Here is a 23648-nt window from a genome sequence, read left to right as displayed (position 1 = left end):
TGCATTGGTTCTATGCTAAATCGTTTTACTGCCAAGACACACTCCAATAGCAGAGTATGGGGTTATGCTTTCTATACCTATAGACCGACCAACTACTTTTGTGTGTGGGTAATTTCGGAATTATAACGCATTAAGATACCTTTAATCAAATTATTAGATGTGAAAATGTTAAGATAATTTGTATGACTTATTTAATAATTTTTTAATTTTGTTACGTTATTAAAAACTAGGTGGTGAAAACAACTCAATGTCAATAATATGAATAGCAATTATGTAGTACAACAAATACATATTTATGCAATATACATATGTGTTATATTATTTTTAATTGTACACCTTAATGTCAAATAATACAGAACGGACTTTTCAAAATGATCAGTAGATGCTTTTTTCTATCAATTTATATGTACTAGCTTACCCGAAACTAAATTTTGGTTTAAAGTTCAAAATTTATATACATATCTTAAGCTTTCTGTAATATAATATAAGTCACATTTTTCCATGCCTTTTTTAACGTAAGCAGAACCGTTTTTAATTTTTGGTATACATTTAGTCTTAAGTATACAAACACTTGCCGTTTCCTGGCTGTGAAAAGGAAACATTTTATCACTTAAGTGGTTTCTAAAAATCAATTTTCCGCTCTAAATTGTGCGTATATGTCTACCACATTTCATCTTCCTAAAATTGACCCCAATCATTAAATTTGTTGACACTGACAAACCTTTCTACATCAAACTAATAACTTTTTCTTATCGTCACAATCTTAGTTTCATGGTAATTCGTCCTAAGCAAAAATACACAAATTTCAATAAATCAGTACAGTTTGGCTTAGCTGATCCTTAGACTGACTGGTACCGAGTAAATTAAATAAAGTCTAACGTTCAGCTTGCCTATGTATAAGCGGATAGCTTTGCACGACTCCATCTGCGGCACTGGACACCTTACTCTACCTAACACCTCTTTAGCAAACTAATAGCTGCAAGCTCTGCTATTCGCCTGAAAGCTTCGTCGCAGTGGACTAACAACAACATTGGCCACACCGTAATTCTTAGGTATTTAGAATCAATTCCAAAGCACACAGACTACACCATCCCCAAACAGCATTTCAAGAGAAATTTCCAAATTTCTGTACTACCCAGATCTTTCTGGGAGGATAGGAAATTCCTGGAAGATCAATCCATTTTTATACAGATGGTTCAAAAACAAAAGAAGGGGTTGGTGGAGTTTTGTACTCTGAGCTACTGAAATCAAGACTCTCATTCCGCCTTCCCAATCACTGTAGCGTGTTCCAGGTTGAAAGTTTTGGCGATAAAAAAGTCTTGTCCTGGCTAAAAGAAAACGTGATATTTACATCTGATATCCGTATTTTCTTAGTCAGGCTGCTATCAAATCTCTAGACTCTGTCTCTATAAACTCTATAGCTGTCGATCATCTCTAATGTAGATGGGACAACAGTTTAACATTCACCTTTGTTGGGTGCCGGACGGACCATAGAGACATTCCAGGTAACTGTAAGGCAGATGAACTCGCCAGGAACTGTTGCTAATGCAAGACGCTATGAAGAAGGCAAACACCTGGTGGAACAACATCACCACGTGTCAGGGCACAAAAAACATCTGGCCAGCACTAGATTCAAAACGTTCAAGGTGCTTGATATATATGCAGATCGCATATAAGCTCGACAATAGGTGTCATAACCGGACATTGTCTAATAGGAAAGCACGCCACGCGACTATGCGTATTCTCAAATGACTTTTACAGTAGCTGTATGGACGAGGAAGAGAAGGAAACAATTCTTCATATTTTTTCTGTACATGCCCTGCTCTGGCTCAAAAACGCAAGAATTACCTAGGAGAATTCTTCTTAAACGATCTGAATCATATCAGCATATTCAGCTTCTGACGTTTCGTAAGGGATTCAAGCAAAAAAAAATTGAGCTTAGGATTAAGCCTCAAGATTCATGTGGTATCGCAATGGGCCATTCAACTGGCCTAAGGGTGTCCGTTTAAATCTTGAACAGCCATTTAAACCGAACCGAACCTAAGACTGGTCATAACGTAAGAAGGAACTCTTCCAAAATAACACGAAATATCGGGAAATTGACAAAAAATGGTTTGTGTATTCGATTTGTTCGTTCAAATACACAAACAATTTGTTTTGATATACATATATATTAACTCCCAGTCTTTCATACTTTTATTATTATTAAAAGCTAAGATTCTCAACAAATTGTAAAAATGTTTACTTCATCAAAATACAACTCGTAAAGTCTACATGAAATTCGAATATCTAGTAACTTATTCAAAAAATTGCTTTATATGTATGTCTCGATGTTCTAAGTTATACATTTAACTTAAGTGTTGAACAAGGTTGTTTTCCTCAACAATTTAAATGTGCGGAGGTGATCCCCCTTTATAAAAAAGATGATAGAACAAATATGTCTAACTACAGGCCTATTTCTCTTCTTCCCAATGGTTAATGAGTGAAGCTCGATATATACAATCTGGAGTACATCAAGGCTCCGTACTCGGACTCTTGTTTTTTCTGGTTTATATTAACTCTCTCTTTAGGTTTCAGTTGAATGGCTTTGCTACGACTTTTGCGGATGATATATCGTTTACCTACCAATCGAACTAAACAATTTAGTATTATTGCACTGATTGTCACCCCACATCAGTTTTTAATTTATGAAAATTTAAATTCGCTATGTATCATTCAACACTAGCTTTAAAACTAAAGGATGATAACTTTTATTTATTGTAAAAATGTTATTAATTAGTTTTAAAATGAAAATGGATGAATTAAATGTATTTCTAATACTAATTCTAAAATGATTGGGCTTTAAATAGTTCAAACTTTATCATGATCGATTTGTTCATTCGTTCAAATAAATCATATGTTAAAACTAAACACATTCGAATGATTAAAAAAATCTATTTGGGGATTTCTTTGGGGATACAAAGCAAGCCAACAAATTTACCAATGTGATTAACATGATTAGAACGACTACTTTTTAACAGCTTACAATGTTATAGCTGTGATAGAATTGATTGAAACCTCAACCATTTTTATAAATAAAAACGCAGGTTTTATTATGAGTTGTTTTTGTTTGGCTATTATTTGGGCCACTTTTAAAGCTCCGATTTTGATCTAAAAGCATGTTTAGTATCTTTTACTAGTTCAAGACATCATTGCAATCCTGCAATGTATACTCACCTGTGAATTATAATTAATTAATTAATTTAAGTAATCTTATTTTTATAAATAAGACAATGTATTGACTTTAACGCACTTGTGTTTATTTTATAATGAGAACAACAAAATATCAGATATTATCAACTGCCAGGACATTATTTTGTAAACATAATATAGAGCTAAGCCGCCACTAAACCAGTTAGCCCTAGCATAACCCAAACCCAAAAGCGATTCACCCTAAGGTGCATTGTTGTGGCAAGGTGTTTCTTTTTTAACGTTTAGTGGCACGTGGTTAAGCACGCGACTTAAGACAAATTCAAGAAGAAGGTCAGACAAAAGACAACCAACGGTGGTGTGGCTGTGAAGTAAAGTAGTTATCTTTTATACTCACTCGTATATACGATGGAGCAAAAGGGACATCTAACTGCGGTAAGGAAAAATAAAATAAAGTTGGTTAAAAAATAAAACATAAAACGGTTCAAAAATGGACAAGGGCACAAACCTTCGGTCTTGGATCTTATAGTGCGGTGGTTTCCCCAACTAACATGTCTTTGCCTCCTCTTTGTTGTCATCTTTATGATATCGGAATCTTATTTCCTTTTTCTTCTTTTCCTCATCTCAACATTTCAGCCGTCCTTCTTTGATCCTCTGATGAAGTCCGTGTGTGGTTAGGACAGGTGCACAGTCCACACTCCATAGTATCGGTTCGGTATGTAATTTTTTGTTTCGTGCCTCGTACCAGATCGAGTCTTTTAAACATATGTAGCCGCACTGAGGTACCCACAATCCACAAAACGTTACATTTAACCAAGTCAAAAAAAGGACCAGAGAAGCAATGCCGTTTTATCAATTACTAGACGTCTCTCCCTCCACGCGTCAGTCTTCAACACATGCACGCACAAAATTCGAATTAAAAACCGTTGCTTTCGATCATCACTTTATCAATTTTTTAGAATAAGGATATAGGCGGTAGGGATATAGGGACCTTGCTTCTTCCAATTTTTATTTTTTTCTGATCCTTTTGGCTTCTCGTACCTGCATAAATATCTTCCCGCCGCTGCGCTGTAGCTGGGGTTAACATATGTTATTGCAAGTCAGGGTGTTAGGTTATTCCTTTGGAAAGAAAAGAAAGAAATAATATAATGATACAGCGCCTCCATATGCCTTTTTGAATTATTTTCTGAGGTCAGGAAACTCATTAGAAAAAGAAAAGAAGAATTCTTCTGCATTAGAAGTCAACGGCTCAATTCTTAAAATAAAACCTTAATATCATTGACATTGGAATGGAACTTGAACTTGTGTTTGTAGTTTCAACAAAAGTTCTTATCCAATTTACCAATACAAATAAATAGACATTTTTGAAGCTCGATTAAGCTCAATTTCTTATAGTTTTGATCAATATCATTTTTGTAAATTAAGTATAAGCAGAGCTAAGAAATTATGTACTTTTAAATAATACGGCTTTTTACTCTTATGACTCTTGTTAAAGAAAAGGAATGATTTTTGAAATTTGAAGGAATAGTTGGGCCAGATATTTTTAAATCTCAAAGTAAATAGTATAATGATATGATTGATGTATTAAAACTCTGTATCTAAATTCGAAGCCTTTAATAATATATATTCTCAATCAAGCCATAAAGATTCATTTTTTCTCCATTGGATATAACTACCTTGCCATATGTTATTCTTTCTTTTCAAGTATGAATTATTTTTAATTTGACAAGATCCAGGATTAATGTTCACTTTCATTTCTATGGAAAGTTATTGAAATAGGTCCGGCTTATTGAAATGAAAATTTTGACATTTATCGAGGTTTCAAAGTACCCAGAATTTAAATCAATGCTTTTTAGAGAGATACGTTCATATCTTATTAACTTGAATAGCATTTTACATTATTAATTTACATCAAACAAATTAAATTCTTAAACTTCAAAGGACACCAATTTATAAATTATTAACGTGAGTTGCATCCCGGCTTCCTTTTGTAATTCTTCGAATTTTAAAATTTATAGAGAACATAACAAAAATGGGTAAAGTGCAGTTATACTAAAATTTAAAATTTAACATAAAAGATTAAAAAATTAAACGTTAGGGATGGTTTTTGAATTTAACTACCACTTTTCCATAAACTCTTATAAAAATAATACAAATAACGGTTATTCAGAAAGATTCAAACTTTATGAACCTCTGTGGATGCAAGTATCTTTATTAGCTAAATACCAAAAACCTTTGTCGTCGAGTTGAAATGGAATAGATTTATGAAATACATATTTTTATTCACCATTATTATTTGGTTGAAGTGGAACAAACTTAATGCAACCGAGTTCGATGTTTGGAAGGGTCCCATACTGCAACAAAAGTAATTTCATACCAAACCCGTGCATTTCATTGGTCAATCCGTCTAAATAATACTGCGCAGCTCCGCCTTTTTTACTCACATAACAATGGTGAATAATAAAAGTTAACCCCAGATCCAAATTCCGCTAGAGAAGTGAGCTCTGCTTATTTTTGATATATGATTTAACTAAAAATAAATATATAATAATATGAATATGAATAAAGAATTTTTAATAAGGTACATACATACATATAACTACTAATTGAATCAAATTGTTGAACGTTGAACAAAATCAAACGTAAAATTTTCCAACACCGTTTGTTTGACTTAGCCGAAAAGATGGCATGCGTTGGAATCCATTTCGGATTCCTTTGTGTAATGTTACTATTACTATGTACCTATTCACCCCTAAATCAAGTTAGCATGACGCGTGCCTGCAAATGTTGTTAAGCATTTACCTTTGTTACATACATATGATTATCGAGTGCAGCTTGTCACATGGCATGCATGTTGCCCTCCCTACATAAGTAGACTACAGGTAAATTGTATATCAGTCGCGTCTTCTAACTGCACCGCATGCCGCCAATTTAACGTTCAGTTCAAAGATGGCATTTCGAAAATGGGGGACTTAGTATTTATGGCACGTGTCCGAAATAGTCAGTTTTCCCGCCAATTTTCAGTTCAAGTTAGTAGAATTTAGGTTTTGTTAGTAGCTAGGAAGGTAAAATGTTCACACTTGTAAAGCTAACAATTTAATTTTTCCCATAGGCACCTAGGTACCTACCTACATGAACAAACGTTTTAAAAAATATATGAAAATATAGGTACATATAGGTAGATGGGTGCTGGTAGATTATTATGGGCTTAAATATTGGCTTTTCGGTGAATTGATTTTTTTTTTAATTTGAAGGTAAAAATAATAATTTTTATTTCATCTAGGCGAAATTCTGAAAATAAAATAAAATTTAAAGAAATTAATGAAATAGTATATAGTTATACGATAAAAATGTATCATTGACAATTGTATTTTTTTTGTTGAAATATTCAGGTCAAAAAATAAAATTTTAAGAAAATAAGGATTTATAGGTATTTATTTTGAAATATTCAGGTCTAGTTTTTCAGTTATAATTTAAACCATTTATTTTTTTTTTCTAGAAATAAATTAATGTATAGATATATTGAAATATCTACAAAATTGTTAAATCAAAAGGATGTTTTTGATTAATTGAATCCGTTAAAAAAAACTAACGTTAGAACTTAAGACTAATATTACATTTATTCCTAGATCTATAGATTTACAATGCTTTAAGCAATTTCCAAAAAAAATCTAAACTGAAGTATTGCTTTAAATGTTTTACTTTTAAAATCATCGCTTATGGAATATACCAAAAAGTAATACTTGTTGTAAACTGAAATCAATTGGTTGAGAGCACTGTTTTTCCCATAGTTCGATCTGCTTGATCGATGGACGTTAAGGAATTTGTTTTCTAAAACTTGAACGGCTATAATTGAAGTTTAATTGTTAACCAATTGATGTTGATATGACTGACCCATTGATTAATTTTATAAAAAATCTTCTTTTTACTCCTTTTATTCTGTTTATATGGGATGAATAAAAGGGAGCCCATATGATATATAAAGAAGTTTAAGAATATAAGGGTCTTGAAAATCATGTGGAAGTCATTTTATAAATCCGAGTGTCTTATTTGCTTGTTTATAATAATAAAGTCATAACGATTTGTAAAATTTAATTTTGAGTCAAGAATAATACTTATAGGTCAGAGAAAGTGGAGAGTTTAGTCAAATAAGAAAACTATTTAGATCATCTTGTAGGAGTAAACAGTCGTCAAGTGAGTCAATACGTTTAAAAATTTTAATGTCATCAGCGTCAATTAAAACAGATGAATGTTTTATAATAGAAGGTAAGTCGTTAACATACAAAATAAACAGTAAAGGTCCTAAGTGGCTACCTTGTGGAACGCCAGAGTTGGTATACAAATATGATAACCGCTCATTCCTAAAAACAACGCTGTATGATCTTTTATATAAGTACCGCGAAACCCAACTTACAAATTTATCGTAAATATCCTTAGGATTTAAGTTTGGAATTAAATATGACACAATTTATAAAAGGCCTTACTGAAGTCTGTGTCACAGTCAACTTGTTTCCGATTTTCAAACGAATCTAAACAAAAAGAACTGAAATGAAAGAGGTTAGTAACATTTGACTTATTTTGAACAAAACCATGTTGACTGTTACAAATTATAGATTTACAATTGACGATTTGATTTTCAAATAATGACGGACAGTTTTGCAATGGGACAATAATTTGTTATTTCATTTTTAATACCCTTTTTATGTATCAGTGTTATGTACGAACTCTTCCAAATTCCAGGAAAAATTGAAGAGTTGAGCGATTCATTAAAAAGAACACGAAGAGGATAGGATAAATAGGATGCGCATTTTTTCAAAATATAAGAAGGTATACCATCTGGACCAGGGCTATAACAAACGTCAAGTTCTGAAGCTTTGCGAACGATTTCATCTTCAGAGATCAAAAGACTATTTGAATTCAAATGAGGGAAATTTTGGGAGAGGGCTAATGACTGAGGCGTTTGACAGGAGTTCGCTACTTCGAAAGCATCTTTGAAAAAATTTGCAAACATATTTGAAAATTTTTCAGAGTCATGGCTAAGTTAATTGTTTAAAGACATGTAGTTTGTATACCCATCAGTATTTCTTATGTACCTATGTATGTGCCAGTTCAAGTTGGCCCTGCACTTTTAAGTATAATTAACTATATTCACTGTCGAATGGAGTCTTCCCAAAAAATTGGAAAACCTCGGTTATAGTTCCTGTTTCGAAAAAAGGAAGTTCAAACAAATGTGAAAAATTTAGAGCGATTAATATATTACCACTGCATGAAAAAATCTAAGAAAAAGTAGTGCAAATACAACTAGAGAAATAAGTTGATGAAAACGACTTATTAAAGGAAGAGCAATCGGGGTTAAGGCAAAAACATTTTTGTGAATCTGCTCTAAACTTCATAAAAGCACACTGGAAAGAGAAAATGCATGAGAAATATAAAATTGCAACTGTTTTCCTATTCCTTGGCCTAAAGAAAGAGTTTCAAGTCGGTTGACAGAAAGATACTATTAACACAATTATATATGTATGTATGGGGTAGGAGAAGGAGAATATATTTGATTTCAGTCCGATTAATGGACGAAGGCAAATTTAAAATTTATTAAAATGTATCTGAGCCTATTGGAATAAATCAAGGATTACCACAAGGTTCAATCCGGGTCCCACTTTTTAAATGTAGACAAAACTTTACTATGATATTACCAGAAAATATTGAAATCAACTTAATAGTAGAATTTGAATGTGTAAATGAAATTAAATATCTACGAATTATAATTGGTAGTAATGTAAATTAAAAAAAAAAACATTTTCAATACATGTTCAAGTACATACAAAAAATGTCAAAACCCTGTTTTTTTTCCTAAAATAAAAAACATAATTATGTATTCTAATGGCAATACAAATGAATAATACCATTGTAAGATCCAACTTTGAGTAATGTCTAACAAAACTATTGATGGGTTCTGCAGCTATGCTGGAAATGTTACAAGAGTTACAAAATAAAGTAAAGCGTTCAATTCTATACATTGTAAAAGATATACACCTAAACAAAGTTCCCACTTATCTAAGCAGAAGATTATCAACTAAAGCCTCTATACAACTGTATAACCTAAGAACAAGTGAAATATGAACAAATAACTTTAATGTGCTATATTTTAAAAATTTAAGAACTTAAAACATGCTATTTTATAAAGGACTCTACATTTTAAATGCACTTCCAAATTATGTAAAAACTGAAGCAAATATTACGTATTTCGAAAATACACAATATTTTTTGTAAGAAGAAATTATTAAATTTAAGAAAATGTGTACAAATAAGATACAATTTTGTACAAAAATATAGTAAAGTACAAAATTGTAAAAAAAGCTAAACTAAGCTAAATAACCCATCTATAATTTAATCTAAGTTAAATCTTACTCCATAGTCAAAGTTTAGTTTGTATTGTAATATTTTATAAGTAACAATTGTCCAATTTGATGTTGAAATTAAATTAAAAGGATTAATCTGAATAAAAACAAATTCAAGAAGGAATTTATTGAAGGCTAAAATTAATGAATTATAAAATCACAAGGTTTACAATCGTTTCAGTTAGTGTAAGAACAATATCTATACTATTCGCTCTAAAATAATCAGTAGAAAGACAACTGAATTCATATACTTGAAAAACGATACAAGGAATGCCAACATTTTATCGTTGGACTCAATTTCGGATGTTCTACAGACATTTTTTTTTTCAGCAACATCAAGAGAGTGATTTGCTTAACCCAAAACCCAAATCTGTTTTTTCCTCCCATTAAAATATTTAAAACTTTATCATTGATGTGGATCTGTATCTTTCCTGAAATCATTCCCTTTGATCCTAACGTTTGCATCCTGTTTGATTGTGTTAACCCTAACACATGATTACTATTACCCAATAGTAATCATCACTTAAGTGTGTGTAAATTATTAAAAAAAAAACAATACAAATACTGTAATTGTTGTGTTCCGAATACTCAAAAAAGCAATTTTCATTTCATTCATTGACTTTCTGTACAAAATTAAAACATCCCGTTCATCATTACAAAATTGAAATAAAAGGATGGTATTGACTAACAAGTGTAAAGAAAAAAATGTTTGCATTATCACAAAATAACAAGTTCTTTAATTCCCATTGCATGTTAATTTTCTGCTTATATCGCTGAAAAAAAAGTAGCATAGGTCAAAATTAAATTATTGTTCATTAAATTCCCAAAAACATATTTCTTTTCTTCAGCCACTTTGATTTTCCAACGGCCATATAGTTTTATGTTACTGTAACCAAAATTTAGTTTGTACTTTTTAACTTAAAGAATTAAAACGGATTCATTTTTTGCATGTAGGTATATATTTTTTTTTACTCCACACTACATTTTGAAAAACGATGTCAAACGTGATCTTTCACTTCCATAATACCGATATTCTATTTACTGGACTGAATTGATCTAAACAAAATTAAATCGTCATTTTTTTCATGTTTTAATAAATTAATCATTTGTTTGAGGACTGAAGGCCTTAGAAAGTTGATAGTTTTTCAGTAAAATGATTTCTCTAGTTTTTCCTAAAACCAAGATTTTTTACTTAAACTATTCATTGACTCAGCGATTTGGTTTTTGTTTCAATTTCCCAATGTCATGTGAGACGATTTTACTTTATTTTACTATCAGTACAAAATACATAAATCAGCTTCAATGAAATTTAAAAAAGGAATATAAAATAAAATAACTAAAACAAAATAAATGAACTGCCTTTAAATAACAACAACAGATAAATATTGGAAGCTAGTATGATACATTTCATTTTGAACTAACTTTTAACAACACGTTTAAGCGTTTCTGTAAACGTTTGAACAGCTTAAAATGTCAGATTGAAGATGCTGCTTATAATTCACAAAACTCAATTTACAGTGCAAAAAAGTTTTTGAAAAGAACCAGGATCTATCGTGTACTATTTAATATTTTTAGTTTTTAATATAATCAAATTTACTTGATATATGTATTTAGGTATCATACGAGTACTTATATTAATTTGAATACCCTAGAGTTCTTCACGTGTGCCACTGTCGCAAATTATTTCTGTTTCAATTTTAAACTTCAATCTTTTTTAATAACAGCTATTTACTTACAAGTTGTTTTGTTATAACGTCGTTATTTACACTTCTGTTTCTATAAATAAATATGTACAGAACCCCGGTATATGTATATAGTTATGCGCATATTACAATTCACCTCCAAAACAAATCTCACCTCTTATCCAATAGAAAATTAAGGGAAACGTTTCGTGCTAGCAGCAGAACAAATCAAACACAAATGTACGAGTTTATTTCATCTAATTAAATAAATAATACATATATACACTTGTATACTCAAATCGAAAGTCGTTCAGCGAACAGCAAGTCAAGAATTAAGAAGACGATAACTTACCCTGAAGTATCTATACACCTTTCGTTAATCATGACTTTTTTATAATTTTTATTGAATTTAAAAACTACCTATAGAAAATATCTTGAGAGTGTGTCTTGACTTTATTCCGCTGTTTTGGCGGCAATGCCAGGAGGCACAACAATAAAAAAAAAAGAAGACGAGTATTATTAAACAGGAGTTCCATCATCTGTGCCAGTCGCCAGTGTCAGTGCTACCCTTCGTCATCAGATCAGACTCACCTTTACTCATTCTACCTGTATACTCGTACTCGTACATAAAGTGTGGCTATGAACTTAGGTTCGATTTGTTTTGCTCGACTGTGATACAAGAAGCAAGATACAAGAATCAAACCAGACCCCAGGTTGGAACCTGGCTCAACAGTCAACAGCCATCCATACTACACTTTAATACAAGGGATCTTACATGGTAAGGTAAAGGTAAAGGTAAATCGAAGGAAGAACTAGAGTTGAATTATCAACCAGGGCTTTTTAGAATCGAAACAGCACAAGACTAAGAGTTTCAGTCAGGTGTCAAGCACCGAGTTGAACGGTCGTGTTTTTTAGCCTCCTCTCTGAGTTCCCCGGCAATTGAACAAACAGACTTATATTTATAATTTTGTTAATCATTTCAACAAAAAAAAATATATTTTAACAAAACATCAGATTAAATCCGAAAGAGATTTTAAAATGTTATTTAACAGAGTTTTTGCCAAAATGAGCTAACATTAACATTCAAAAGCAAAACTATTCAATAAAAAGATACCAAAAGTGTTAACTTGGAAATAAAAAACAACATTTTATTTATTTTAAAAAGGTAAGATGTGAGCGATATCCTTAAGGATTTATAAAATATCAATGCGTTTTTTTTGGTCAGTGGATAGTTATTTCTTACGCAGTTTTGGTTCAAAGATATTGAAACTTCTTTCTTAACGAATTTGTATAAGCCCTGAGTTATTGAAGTCTGCAAGCTTAATTTGTGACCTATGTCTGATAAAAATGCATTACCTACCTAAGTGGTTTCGATTTTTTTTCGATTTTTAAATAAAATATTGTGTTGGTGAATTATTTGATAATTTTTGAGTGTTAGAAAAATATAAACACAACACCGCTTATGTAAAAATATATGAAGGGGTGTTTTTAAATAATAAAATATGATTTGAAGCCATATAAATGTGTGTTTCTGTAATTGTCGACAAAACCGAAGAAAGCATAATTTCCATTCAGCTGTTAAATAATACCTATGATAACCAAAGACGTATTTTGTTTCAGCTAAGTGCTGATCATATACAAATAAAATGGATCATCTCTCTCCGCCGCCATCGCCACACTCTCATCAGGGGCAAATAACACCTTTTAATACGGTTATTGATATGAGTTTAACATCTTCAAAACAATGGATACAACGAGCTTCAGCATTCAGTTCGGCGTTAGCGACGGCTGGCCATAAACTAAGTAATCGAGGTAAGAACACTTTACATTGTTTAAATGAATGAAACTTAAATTTAGCAACAAAATGCGCACCTACTATCGGCCAGATTTGATTTGTATTTCTAAAAGGATGTTAATTTAAAAAAAGGTTCGAAAACATGTGAAATTTGTTTAAATAATAGTGGCACTATGAGAACAAATCTGGGCTTTCTAAACTATACTAATTCGGATTTTATAAAATTTTTACTAAAAACTATTAGACAATAAATATGAAGAAAAATTTGTTTTCAAAACATTTATTCATAAATTATTGATTTTCTAATCGTAAGGAAATATACTGTGCCGTTGCCATTTGAATTTCGTTTTCAATTTCTTTACGCTTAACCAGTTAAAAAATATGGGGAGAAGAAATCTAATTCCTTATTGAGGATGAGAAACTTGACCATGATTTGAATTTCAGTTAAAATGCGAAATTCTCTAAACTAATTTTACATTTTTAACTTTAAAGTAAATACATACATATGAGTAAATCTCATTTTTGAAAAAAAAAATGATTTTTTGAATGATATACATACATAAATAAAATAAAATATGAAACCCATAACAATTAATTTTTCAAACTCTAGTTTTGTAGATGTAGGTTATTACCTTCCCTGCTTTCTTAAATCAAATTAAAAATTGATCGACATCAGACCGTTTAAAACTTTTGCAGAAAATTTGAATTAATACAAATATTTAATAACAAATTAATATAATACAGAAAATTACAACAACAAAAAACTGAGCGAAAATGTGTTTTTTTTTAAATACGCCCCTTCATGAAACTGGACGTTACCTTTTTTCACTAAGCTATTTTGTACTTTTCTTAAATTGACAAAATAAATATACATATGCATGTATGTTTATGCAAATTGTTTTCAACTAGAATTCATTCGGGTCACAATTTTATTATAGTCCTCTATTCTTATGCATATACTATAGCCAATCATTTTTTTTAATTAGATCTGCCCTTTTTGTACAACCCACTACTGTACTCGAGTGCTCTGCTGTGGCCCCAATTTTTCTTCTCATCAACATCAGGCCTGCCAACACCAACAACTCCAACCACACCAAAATCTCCCACCAATTCAAATCAACGTGATCGCGAATTCACTTTGACTCCCGAAAAGGAAGACATCAACTTTACCGAAGACATGCCGCTTAATCTATCCACAAAAGCTAAGTCCGAGTCTTCAACTACACCCCCACCTTCCTTTCAAATCAACAACCATACTTCAAATATTTCCAAAGAAGATGCATTAATTCTGTGTGGCGGCGGTGAAAAACAACGCTCGCAGCAGTCTTCAATAATATGGTCCCCAGCAAGTATGTGCGAAAGGGAAGCCACAAGTTCATCCTCCATCAATATTGATCCCATTGCTAAGAAGTTCCGATATAACAAACATCGTTCTCACCAAATTGCAAATATAGCTTCATCATCGTCGAACGACTTTTGCCCGCCTTCGTCAACTACCTTTGCTCAGAGAATGTACCATCCACAGTTGGATTTCCTTTCGCGTCAGTTACAAGCACCGAACAACAAACGTGAAGTGGATGTTTTACGCCAAAGTCGCACCGACATCTTCCTCCTCAACAATAACAACAACACAATCCATGCAGCCAATAACAACAACAATAACAATAATTCAAACAACAGCAATGCTATTGGTGGTGATGTTAAAAGCGGATTTGATCCTACTACAAATTTCGAAAACGAATTGCTGCACGAACAACATCCAGATTCCACGGCATCGCTCATAAATTCCACAAACAATAGATGTTCGTCGTTTAAGGAAGAGGACTCGAAACGAGGATATCGTAATTTCCAGGTAAGCGCAATAAGCACCCCAAAAACTAACGAACCCTATCAAAATTATATTACTGACAGTAGTGCCATAGTAACTTTACTCCCCTGACAGAGGGAACACTACACTCACCCCTAAAAACGGTTTAATTTAATTATGAAAACAAAAAAACCAACACTATTCACTGCCACACGATAGGCACTCGCCATAGTTCAATTGTCCGTTATATGTTCGTATCTTCTTCGAAAATCCATTGCGTGTGGGGAAGAGGTTAAATTAAACAAATTAAAAACACTTTCATAATAATAATTCCTTTATAGAGTTGTCGTTATTAATGTCCAATAAACATTTTATAAGCGCATGGCCCTTTAAATAAAAATATCTATGGTACAGTGTACATACACAAAATCATTGTTCCAATTAAATGAAAGCCGAGTGAGGACAGCGATTTCCCTTTTAATTGATAAATTTCGTGCAAATGATGTTTCCTTCAATAGGTCACGCGTTTTTATTAACTAAAAGGATAAAATTATAAAAGGATTAAAGTATTCTTGCTCCAGATATCACAAATATATTTTATTTTTGTTTACTTAATTAATTATTACGATGAGAAAACAGTTATATTTATGTATAGGTAATAGATAACCCCTAGAAATATAAGGAGTTTTCAACTGAATGCGACAGGAGAAATAGAACCTCCTTTCTTCCTCTTTGAATAGGTACAACTTAAGCATTGATTGAGATACTAATCTTCAATGAATCCAAAATCTGCAATCAACATTTTAGAAATTTTACAAAATTTAAATAATTATTATGTTTTTAATGAAAAGTTCTTGAGGGAAACCTATGATTCTAATACTTTACACATTTATGTCTTTATTAATAGTCTTTATTAAAAGCCTATATGGTGGATAAAGTTTTAATAAGATTATATTTACCCGTTTCTTTTGGATCTATAATTAAATCCGTATATGCAAGTGAAGCTCATCGCGTGGGTGTACTGGCCTCATAATTTATGGTAAATGCTTACTAATTATTATCATTTTATTTCAAAACACACAAACAAAAAACAAAGGCTGGCACACGACATAAAAAAGTGTCGCACACGAAAGGAAGGCATACGGCTGAGACAAACAAAAAATCCCACACTCATAATAGTGTCCATAACCATCAGTATATTCGTTCCCTATCAACAGCTTGGACAATTATATCGGCTGTAGGTATTAAACATAAGTAGAATGGATGAAACTTGACACGGTTGAGAGGCTTCTTTCCTTATGGGAGATCTATATGTGCACGCGTTTTTTAATTTACTTTTCGTCTCTGGATCAGGGACTCTGGGTTTGAGCTGTGAACATATGTTAGATTTGGGTACTTGAACAAGTTTTAAATGAGGGCCGAGTCTTTAGGCAGTAATTTTTTTAATTCAACATAGATTAATGATGATACCTAAAATATCGTTTTTTTTTCCAAACTTCACCTGGTGCGGAATTTTTGAATGCATATGTTCGAGCATAACTTTTTTAGTTGAATTGTTTTTTTATTGTTTCAATGTGTATAGTGCCAGGTTTTAGGAAAAATTAAGTTGTTGTTATCAATTGTAATATTGTAAACTGATTTGTTTGATTTCACAATTCAACTAAAATTTTAAAACCTTAAAAGTTCTTCATATCGATAAAACGTGGTTCCTTATTTGTATCTCTCTTAGTGGAGAGAATTGAATTGAAATTTATAATTATTAAAAGTTTCTACTTTTCGAATTTTCAATGATTTTGTAAAATTATTAAAAATCATAAATACGTCTACGCCTCAGTGAACCATGTTTTTTTCCTTCTAGGTGCGAGCCAAGTGTGAGAGTTAGGAAAATAAGGAATATTTTAAGACGATTTCAAGTGCACGCTAAATTGTTTTTTGTTTTTAACGCTTTACAACAACTTCTTCCATTGGCAAGTTTTCGGAACAATTTATTGGTTCCTCTATTTATCTAAAGGAGTTCATTAGTACCTTTAACATGTTAAACGTTAGAATAGTAGAGAATGACTTATGAGTTAAGGAATTCGATATTCTTGATGTGCAGCAGAAAACTTAATCTCCTTTCTTGACAGCAGAATTTCAAAGCTTTATGGAACTGGCATACTTATATAGCAAATTGCTAAATAAATATCGAAAAACCACAAAAAAGCCATTGCTTACACCACAGCATGTATACATTTTAATGACTTAACTATATACATTTTAATATATTTGCATTCGAAGTGCTTTGTTAGAGCTTTGATCATGCACTTAATTTTGATTCTTCAAGTAGATTGTTTTAAATCTTTTAAGTTCAACTATTTAAGATGTGCAAATTCAGCTACTCGTTTGCATATTATTCTCCTGACATTTTTCTATAGCGATTGTTGCTCTGTTTTTATTTAAACTTTGGTGATGAACTTATAACGTGTAACAAAATTATTTAACCTATACGTGTTCATTTTTAGTTTCCCCTTTCAATTCGTATTTAGTTCTTGTCGTAAAATGAATCATAATTGTATTGATCGGAAGTGGAAATCCCAGTAAATAGAGAGCATGCTAACAACCGATTGTTGTAAATATAACAATAAATTCTTAATTAGTATTTAACTAAGGACACATCAGACGTGTCATCATAAGTTTCAGTAGCATCACAGTCAAATAGTTCGCCATCAGAGAAAAACAAACAGAAACAATAGCAGAGATCAACCTAATCCCGCAGCTTCAATGAGCGACAAAGTAAAGTGACCAGGTTGACAAACAGGCAAACATAGATGTCGTTGTCATTGTCACTTCTCACTTCATCACTTGTGTCAACGTGCTTATTGCAGACATTGACTTAATTTTGTACCTGTTTGTTTTTTGTTTTGTCGTTTTTTTATTTTTTTACGATTGAGTTAAATTTGTATCAAAGAATCGAAAAAATCTGTTTTCTTTCAAGATACATTTATATCTCTAAAAGCATCTACTGCACACCAAACAAAACTCTAGATCTTTTTGGTCCTGTGTTTTAAAACAACAGAAGTCAAAGTAGACTTTTTGGTCTTAAGAATGCTTGTCTTTTATATATGTATGTAGATTTATGTGATGCGTATAATATTTGAAATCTGTCATATCATTCCTATTCCAGTAGCGTCAAATTATTGACTGAGCTGTGTTTGCTTATGATTTTCTTATTGTGTTTTCTGATCGAAAAGCAATGTGATTTGTGATCGAATCTATCTGTTCCTATTCAGATGTATAAATGACTGTTAACGAACAAATATTATAAAAAATCATGTTCTTGTTATTTTCTGACTGCCGGCATATTCATATATGTACATGTGTACACATCCATACCCAGTAGGAAATTTCAAAAAATTCATCGGTGAATCACCAACTTATTCCTTGGTGAATGGAAGCTACACCCCATGAAAACATGGTGAAAACATCAGTGAAATTAACATGGGGATTGGATTGGCGTTCACCAAGTTGTGAATTTCATGGTGACTGTTCAGTGAGGAAATCACCAAGCAAGTGCATTTGGTGTATTCCAAAGTGAATTGTAGTTGATGAAAAATACCGCGAATTCACACCGGGGAAATCACTGGGTTAGTGGAGTTGCTGATATACTTGTGTACTTTACATTGGTGAAAAATGTGATGAATGTTCACCAAGGAATTCACTTTGCAAAATTGAACGCCTTTTTCATAAAAGAATATTGACCAGTGGTTTCCTTAGGGAAGCCAATGTAACTCATTCACTAATGCAAATTGACCTGGTGAAAAATTTCGTGAATGTGCATAAATGAAGTCAATCATGTTTTTATTATCGAATTATTTTTTACTCATACCTAAATCTTTGGATACAAATATTTAAAAAAAAAAACAGTCATGTAAATTTTTATGATTTTATTGAAAAAAATGCTGCCAATGTGCAGATCCCAATTTTTACCTGCTCCGTGGTGACACACAAACGTTTAATGTCCGCTTTCATTTCGTCTATCATATCTTGTTGATTCTATACAAAATGTAAAGCAGATATATAGAAATTTAATTTAATAAAATAATAATAGTTATAATTACCGTTTTCTTAAAAATCCGCCTTGGCTGCTTTGTGGGTGAAAATTCAATGGAGTCCATTGCAGACTGTTTAGATCCGGAAGCCTTTAGAAAAAGAGCAAAAAAATAGGACTAGATAATTGTAGAAAGGGATTTGTAATTTAAATAAAATTACCTGAATATTTTCCTTGTCCATTTGAACACAATTACCTACCAATTTACCTAAATATTCACTTTTTTACGCTTATAATTTATTTTCTAAACTCTTTTTAATAATTTTAAGCTTTACTCACTTGTTGACACTATGAACAATGGAATTCAACTGAAAAACAGTTTCTCGAAAAAACAACAATGCTTTCAAAACAAATCACTTACCCCGAACACTGTGCGTTGTTGTTGGAAATAACTTTGTTTCTAAGCAAACCAGGCTGGGAATCGCGAATCGAAGTTTTATGATATGTAAAAAACCCGAACATTGCAATCCTTCAACCATGCGTCGCCATCACCGTCGGTCGTTGTTGTTGGAAATAACTTTGTTTCTCGAAGCAAACCAGGCTGACGAACGGGAACGGCAATTTTTTATTGTATGTAAAAAACCCGAGCATTGAAATTCTAAAACTGAAGCCAATCTCCGTATTATTCAGTGGCAGGTAGAGAAGAAAAAGGCAAATATAAACAAAAACAAAACACCCATCTCGTGCTTCATATCGGGAATGAAATATTTTACAAGGAAAAAGATAGGGTGGATTGTATAATCATAGGAAAAACGCAATGCCTTTCAGTAAGGATTTCATTGCATGCTATTCCTCAATGATTCGAGTAGCTGATTTCCTTGGCGATTTCACACAAAATTTTCATTGGTGAGCAAATTTCCTACTGGGTATATTAAGTATACATTATGAATATAGAAAATAGGTGACTATGTATACTTGGGATGTGTGGATTTAGGTGCTTTGCCTACATTGTTTTGAAAAAAGAAATATCAGCTATTATAGCTTAAATTTTAATTGTCAAGAACAAAATTTAATAAAACAGATTTCCACACACAAAGTCAGAAATATTTTGATTTTTGCGAAAAATGAATGGGTATATTGTGATTGTAAGTCTGATCAATTTCATTTATTCAGTTGTTGTTATTTTTTCTGTTAGAAAAAAATCTGTTTTTTATATACACACATATTCTTTCGAAAACAATAACATTTCAAATAAGAAGAATGAATTCTTAGAAATTTAATATTTGTTAAAAAATATAAGGGCTTTTTAAAATTGTAAACTGTAAAACCAACAAAAGAAATATAATCCCAATCAAGGTCACAAGTAACGAAATCAAAATGTATTTCAAAGAAGACTCGAAAGGAAAGACAGCTTTTTAGAAGCGAGAGAAGTCAAAAAGTACTATCAAACAATGTTTTTGTCTATTAGGGCTTCTTCAGTGATTTAAACAAAAATAATGTCTTAGACATTCAATGTATCTTAAATTTTTGTAAGAGCTTAATAAAATATCACCGTTTGTACGAATTTCAGATTTTTAGGATGATATTTAAAAATAACGTTTTTCTATATTCTAAAAATTGAAGTGCTTAAGGTTTTGGTTTTTGGGTTTTATAACTTAACAAACTGTTATACTTGAATCATAAATCAAATATTTTCACTTCAAGTGTCATTATTAATTTTAACAAGTGATCTTTAAAACAATATGGAATTAGTCATGAATTTCAATTAAACCTTTTTTTAACTTTTAAGTAAGGCCACAAATAGAAAAAGGCCTTATTTAAGGTTAATAAAATTTACTTCACACTCTCCTGATTTAAATAAAACAAGTAAAAATAAAAACGAATGTAGAATGTATTTATTTTAAAAAGTATTAATAAATGGGTTACTTAATAAAACAAGTTCTTAAATTCTAAAATATTGTATGCTCGTATACAATTTGTATTGGAAGCGGACAAATGCGACTTAATATCAATCTGAAAAGCTGAAATTGCAATATAAAAGTTTTGCAATTCAAAAGCAATTTCAATTATATACATATTCTGGTTCACCAATATACAAAAGTTGCTTTCCGAAAATAAAAAATGCCATGTGGTAGTATTTGGTCTTTTTTTTCGAATCAGTCTAATCTACGTGTAATAACCAATTACTATTCAAATATGTATATTATATAAATGTAGTTGTTTTCTATTATTATGGCATTCTAAACACATCAAACATAACAATTAAGTACATATCTTGAATGATTTAATCTCCTTACATCTTCATATTTATTAAGGTCCTCAGATATTTTTTTTTTTCGACGAAAAACCAAAAATTTTACTATAATTTGCTTATACCAAAAATCTTTAAGTTTTATTTTTATTGTTCCTAATGTATACTAAAAATCTAATATACTTTTGTATTCTTTTTTAAGTGCAAACAGTGTGGCAAAACATTCAAGCGTTCCTCTACATTATCTACTCATTTGCTCATACACAGCGATACTCGACCTTATCCTTGCCAATATTGTGGAAAACGATTTCATCAAAAATCTGACATGAAAAAACACACGTACATTCACACAGGTGAGTTGATGATTTTTATAATTATATTTCCACTTTCACACCCTCTCCTCATCCTGTTTTCGAAAACCCCACCATAAAAACCATAAGTTAATGATTGAATTTTGAAAAGGAAGCTCAAATAAAAAAACTGCTGCAAAAAGAACTCATGGTAAAGTGTCCTGATTAAACGGACAGTGAACATAAAATATATAAATGTATGTTTCTTATGTGACAAAAGCACTTCTATTTCCATCTAAATGCACGTTAGCTCCGTTCTTTCTATAACAATTAATATCGTTATCTGATTTAATTTAACTAATTGGTTATATGTGATTGCATGAATGTCCCTTGTAATGTGGAGGTTAAAACAATTTCATTAACATGATTTTTTATTTGTGATTGCAGGAGAAAAACCCCACAAGTGCACGGTTTGCTTGAAAGCTTTCAGCCAGAGTTCCAATCTCATCACTCATATGCGTAAGCACACAGGATATAAGCCTTTTGCCTGCGGACTTTGTGATCAATCGTTTCAAAGGAAAGTCGATCTGAGACGCCATCGGGAGAATCGCCACGGAGAGGAAAATCCAGCATCAATAAAAATGGAAGTTACAAGTAGCTGCTAATAATAATTAATTTTAACTTCAATTTTATTATATAAGTAGATATTGTAATTAAGTATAAGTGTTTAGTAAATATTTTTAAGCCAATAGTCTCTAAAACCAAAGTTTTTAATCAGTTTTATATTGAATCTCCTGTAAATAATTATTATAATTTTGTATGTCTAGTCTTATGTTTTATTTAATTTAATTTAATTTAATTTAATGTAAATTTATTTTATTTTATTTTATTTTAATTTAATTTCTTTGTAATAAATTATAGAGGGCAGAGCAGCTAATCAAACCAAAGAAAATTCATTTAACATTAAGGATTGTCTTCGTTTATAAAACCTTAATTCATTTAAAAAAAAAAGACTTTTGTAGAATAAATTAAATTATGAAGAATGAGGCGAATAAGTTTGAATACTAAAAAGAAAGATACTATGTTTGTTAACTATAGTTTGAACATTTAAAAAAATATTTTTAAAACATTTAATATAAACTAATTTAAGCTTAATATATAACTTGCGATTGTTAAGAGAATGTAAGAATGAATTATAATTTATATATGAAAATTTTGTTATAATAAATTATAAATATTTAACTAGAAGTTTTATTTTTTATTTTTCATAACTAGCGTTGTTTTACCTCCCGTAAAATGTTGTGAAGATGAAGTCCAGAAACTCCGACAGAGAGTTTAAAAAGCAATAACGTTGTTGCATGTTTAAAAAGAAGGAAATATTGCAATTTCTAGAATAATTTCATTTTTGTGTTCTTCAAGTAAGGAAAAGAAAGCTTTACTTAACTACGTACAAAATAATCTCAAAATTATTTTGAGAAGATTATTCCTGCGAAAGATTATAAAGAGAGTAAGCCTGCAGTTTTTTCAGTATAGAATATTGTTTATAATATATGAACCGGGGAATAAATTTGAGATTTAGAAGAATGAAGGTATTTATTGAATTGATTGTTTAGCCTTTTGATAAATATCATGTGATAATTTGTCAAGAAACATGTCTTGTTTTAAGCTTGGTATACTCATAAATCTAATAAAACTTTGTCAAGAATAAGTACAAGCAAAACGGTTTAGCTTAAATTGCGACATTAAAAAAAAGGGTCGGGTTGGGTATTGATCATTTCATTGCTGAGTTCGTAATTGTAAAACTTCGTCAGTACTACCAAAATTGCGTTCTTAAATGTAAACAAATTGCAAAAGCAATTTGCGGTTAAGTTGTCATTTTTTTAAAAATATTATTCTGTTTTCTTAGATTTTCATTCTCAGGACTAAATCTGAGTTCAAATCCAAATCTTGGTCCGAAATTGCTTAAGTTCGTTAAAAGCAAACTGCTGGAAGTTCTGCGCAATTCAAGAATCAGTTATTACTACAAAGTGGCTTACTTAAAAAGGTATGCCTGGTTTTAAAACTTTCATCCGGATTTTGTTTAACTTTTTGAAATATGCCTTATGAAAATCTTTCTTAAAGGTTTTCATATTTGAAAACATTTTCTTTCTTTCTTATTTTTGACAATTTTTGTCTAACGACAACGATTTCTTCCTTAAATATAACAACA

At 31.0% G+C, this 23648-nt stretch overlaps 1 protein-coding gene across 1 annotated transcript; it reads left to right on the top strand.

Moving 5' to 3' along the window:
• The first annotated feature begins 12901 nt into the window (after positions 1 to 12901).
• On the top strand, positions 12902 to 22574 carry LOC129940217 (zinc finger protein sens). Its single transcript, XM_056048477.1, has 4 exons — positions 12902 to 13081; positions 14051 to 14916; positions 21352 to 21502; positions 21887 to 22574. The coding sequence occupies exons 1-4, from the start codon at positions 12916 to 12918 to the stop codon at positions 22102 to 22104; spliced, it is 1401 nt and encodes a 466-aa protein (XP_055904452.1). The 5' UTR covers positions 12902 to 12915; the 3' UTR covers positions 22105 to 22574.
• Positions 22575 to 23648: the final 1074 nt, after the last annotated feature.

This window comes from Eupeodes corollae, chromosome 1 (genome assembly GCF_945859685.1).
Source record: "Eupeodes corollae chromosome 1, idEupCoro1.1, whole genome shotgun sequence".
Classification (NCBI taxonomy): domain Eukaryota; kingdom Metazoa; phylum Arthropoda; class Insecta; order Diptera; family Syrphidae; genus Eupeodes; species Eupeodes corollae.
The sequence above is the reverse complement of the archived record's forward strand: the minus strand, read 5'-3'. Positions and strand labels throughout refer to the sequence as shown.

Bases quoted from the DNA above. Each gene is read 5' to 3' on its own strand.
- LOC129940217 (XM_056048477.1), top strand. From the start codon at position 12,916: ATGGATCATCTCTCTCCGCCGCCATCGCCACACTCTCATCAGGGGCAA. The intron at 14,917-21,351 runs GTAAGCGCAATA...TTCTTTTTTAAG, and splicing joins GAGGATATCGTAATTTCCAG to TGCAAACAGTGTGGCAAAAC. The intron at 21,503-21,886 runs GTGAGTTGATGA...TTGTGATTGCAG, and splicing joins ACACACGTACATTCACACAG to GAGAAAAACCCCACAAGTGC.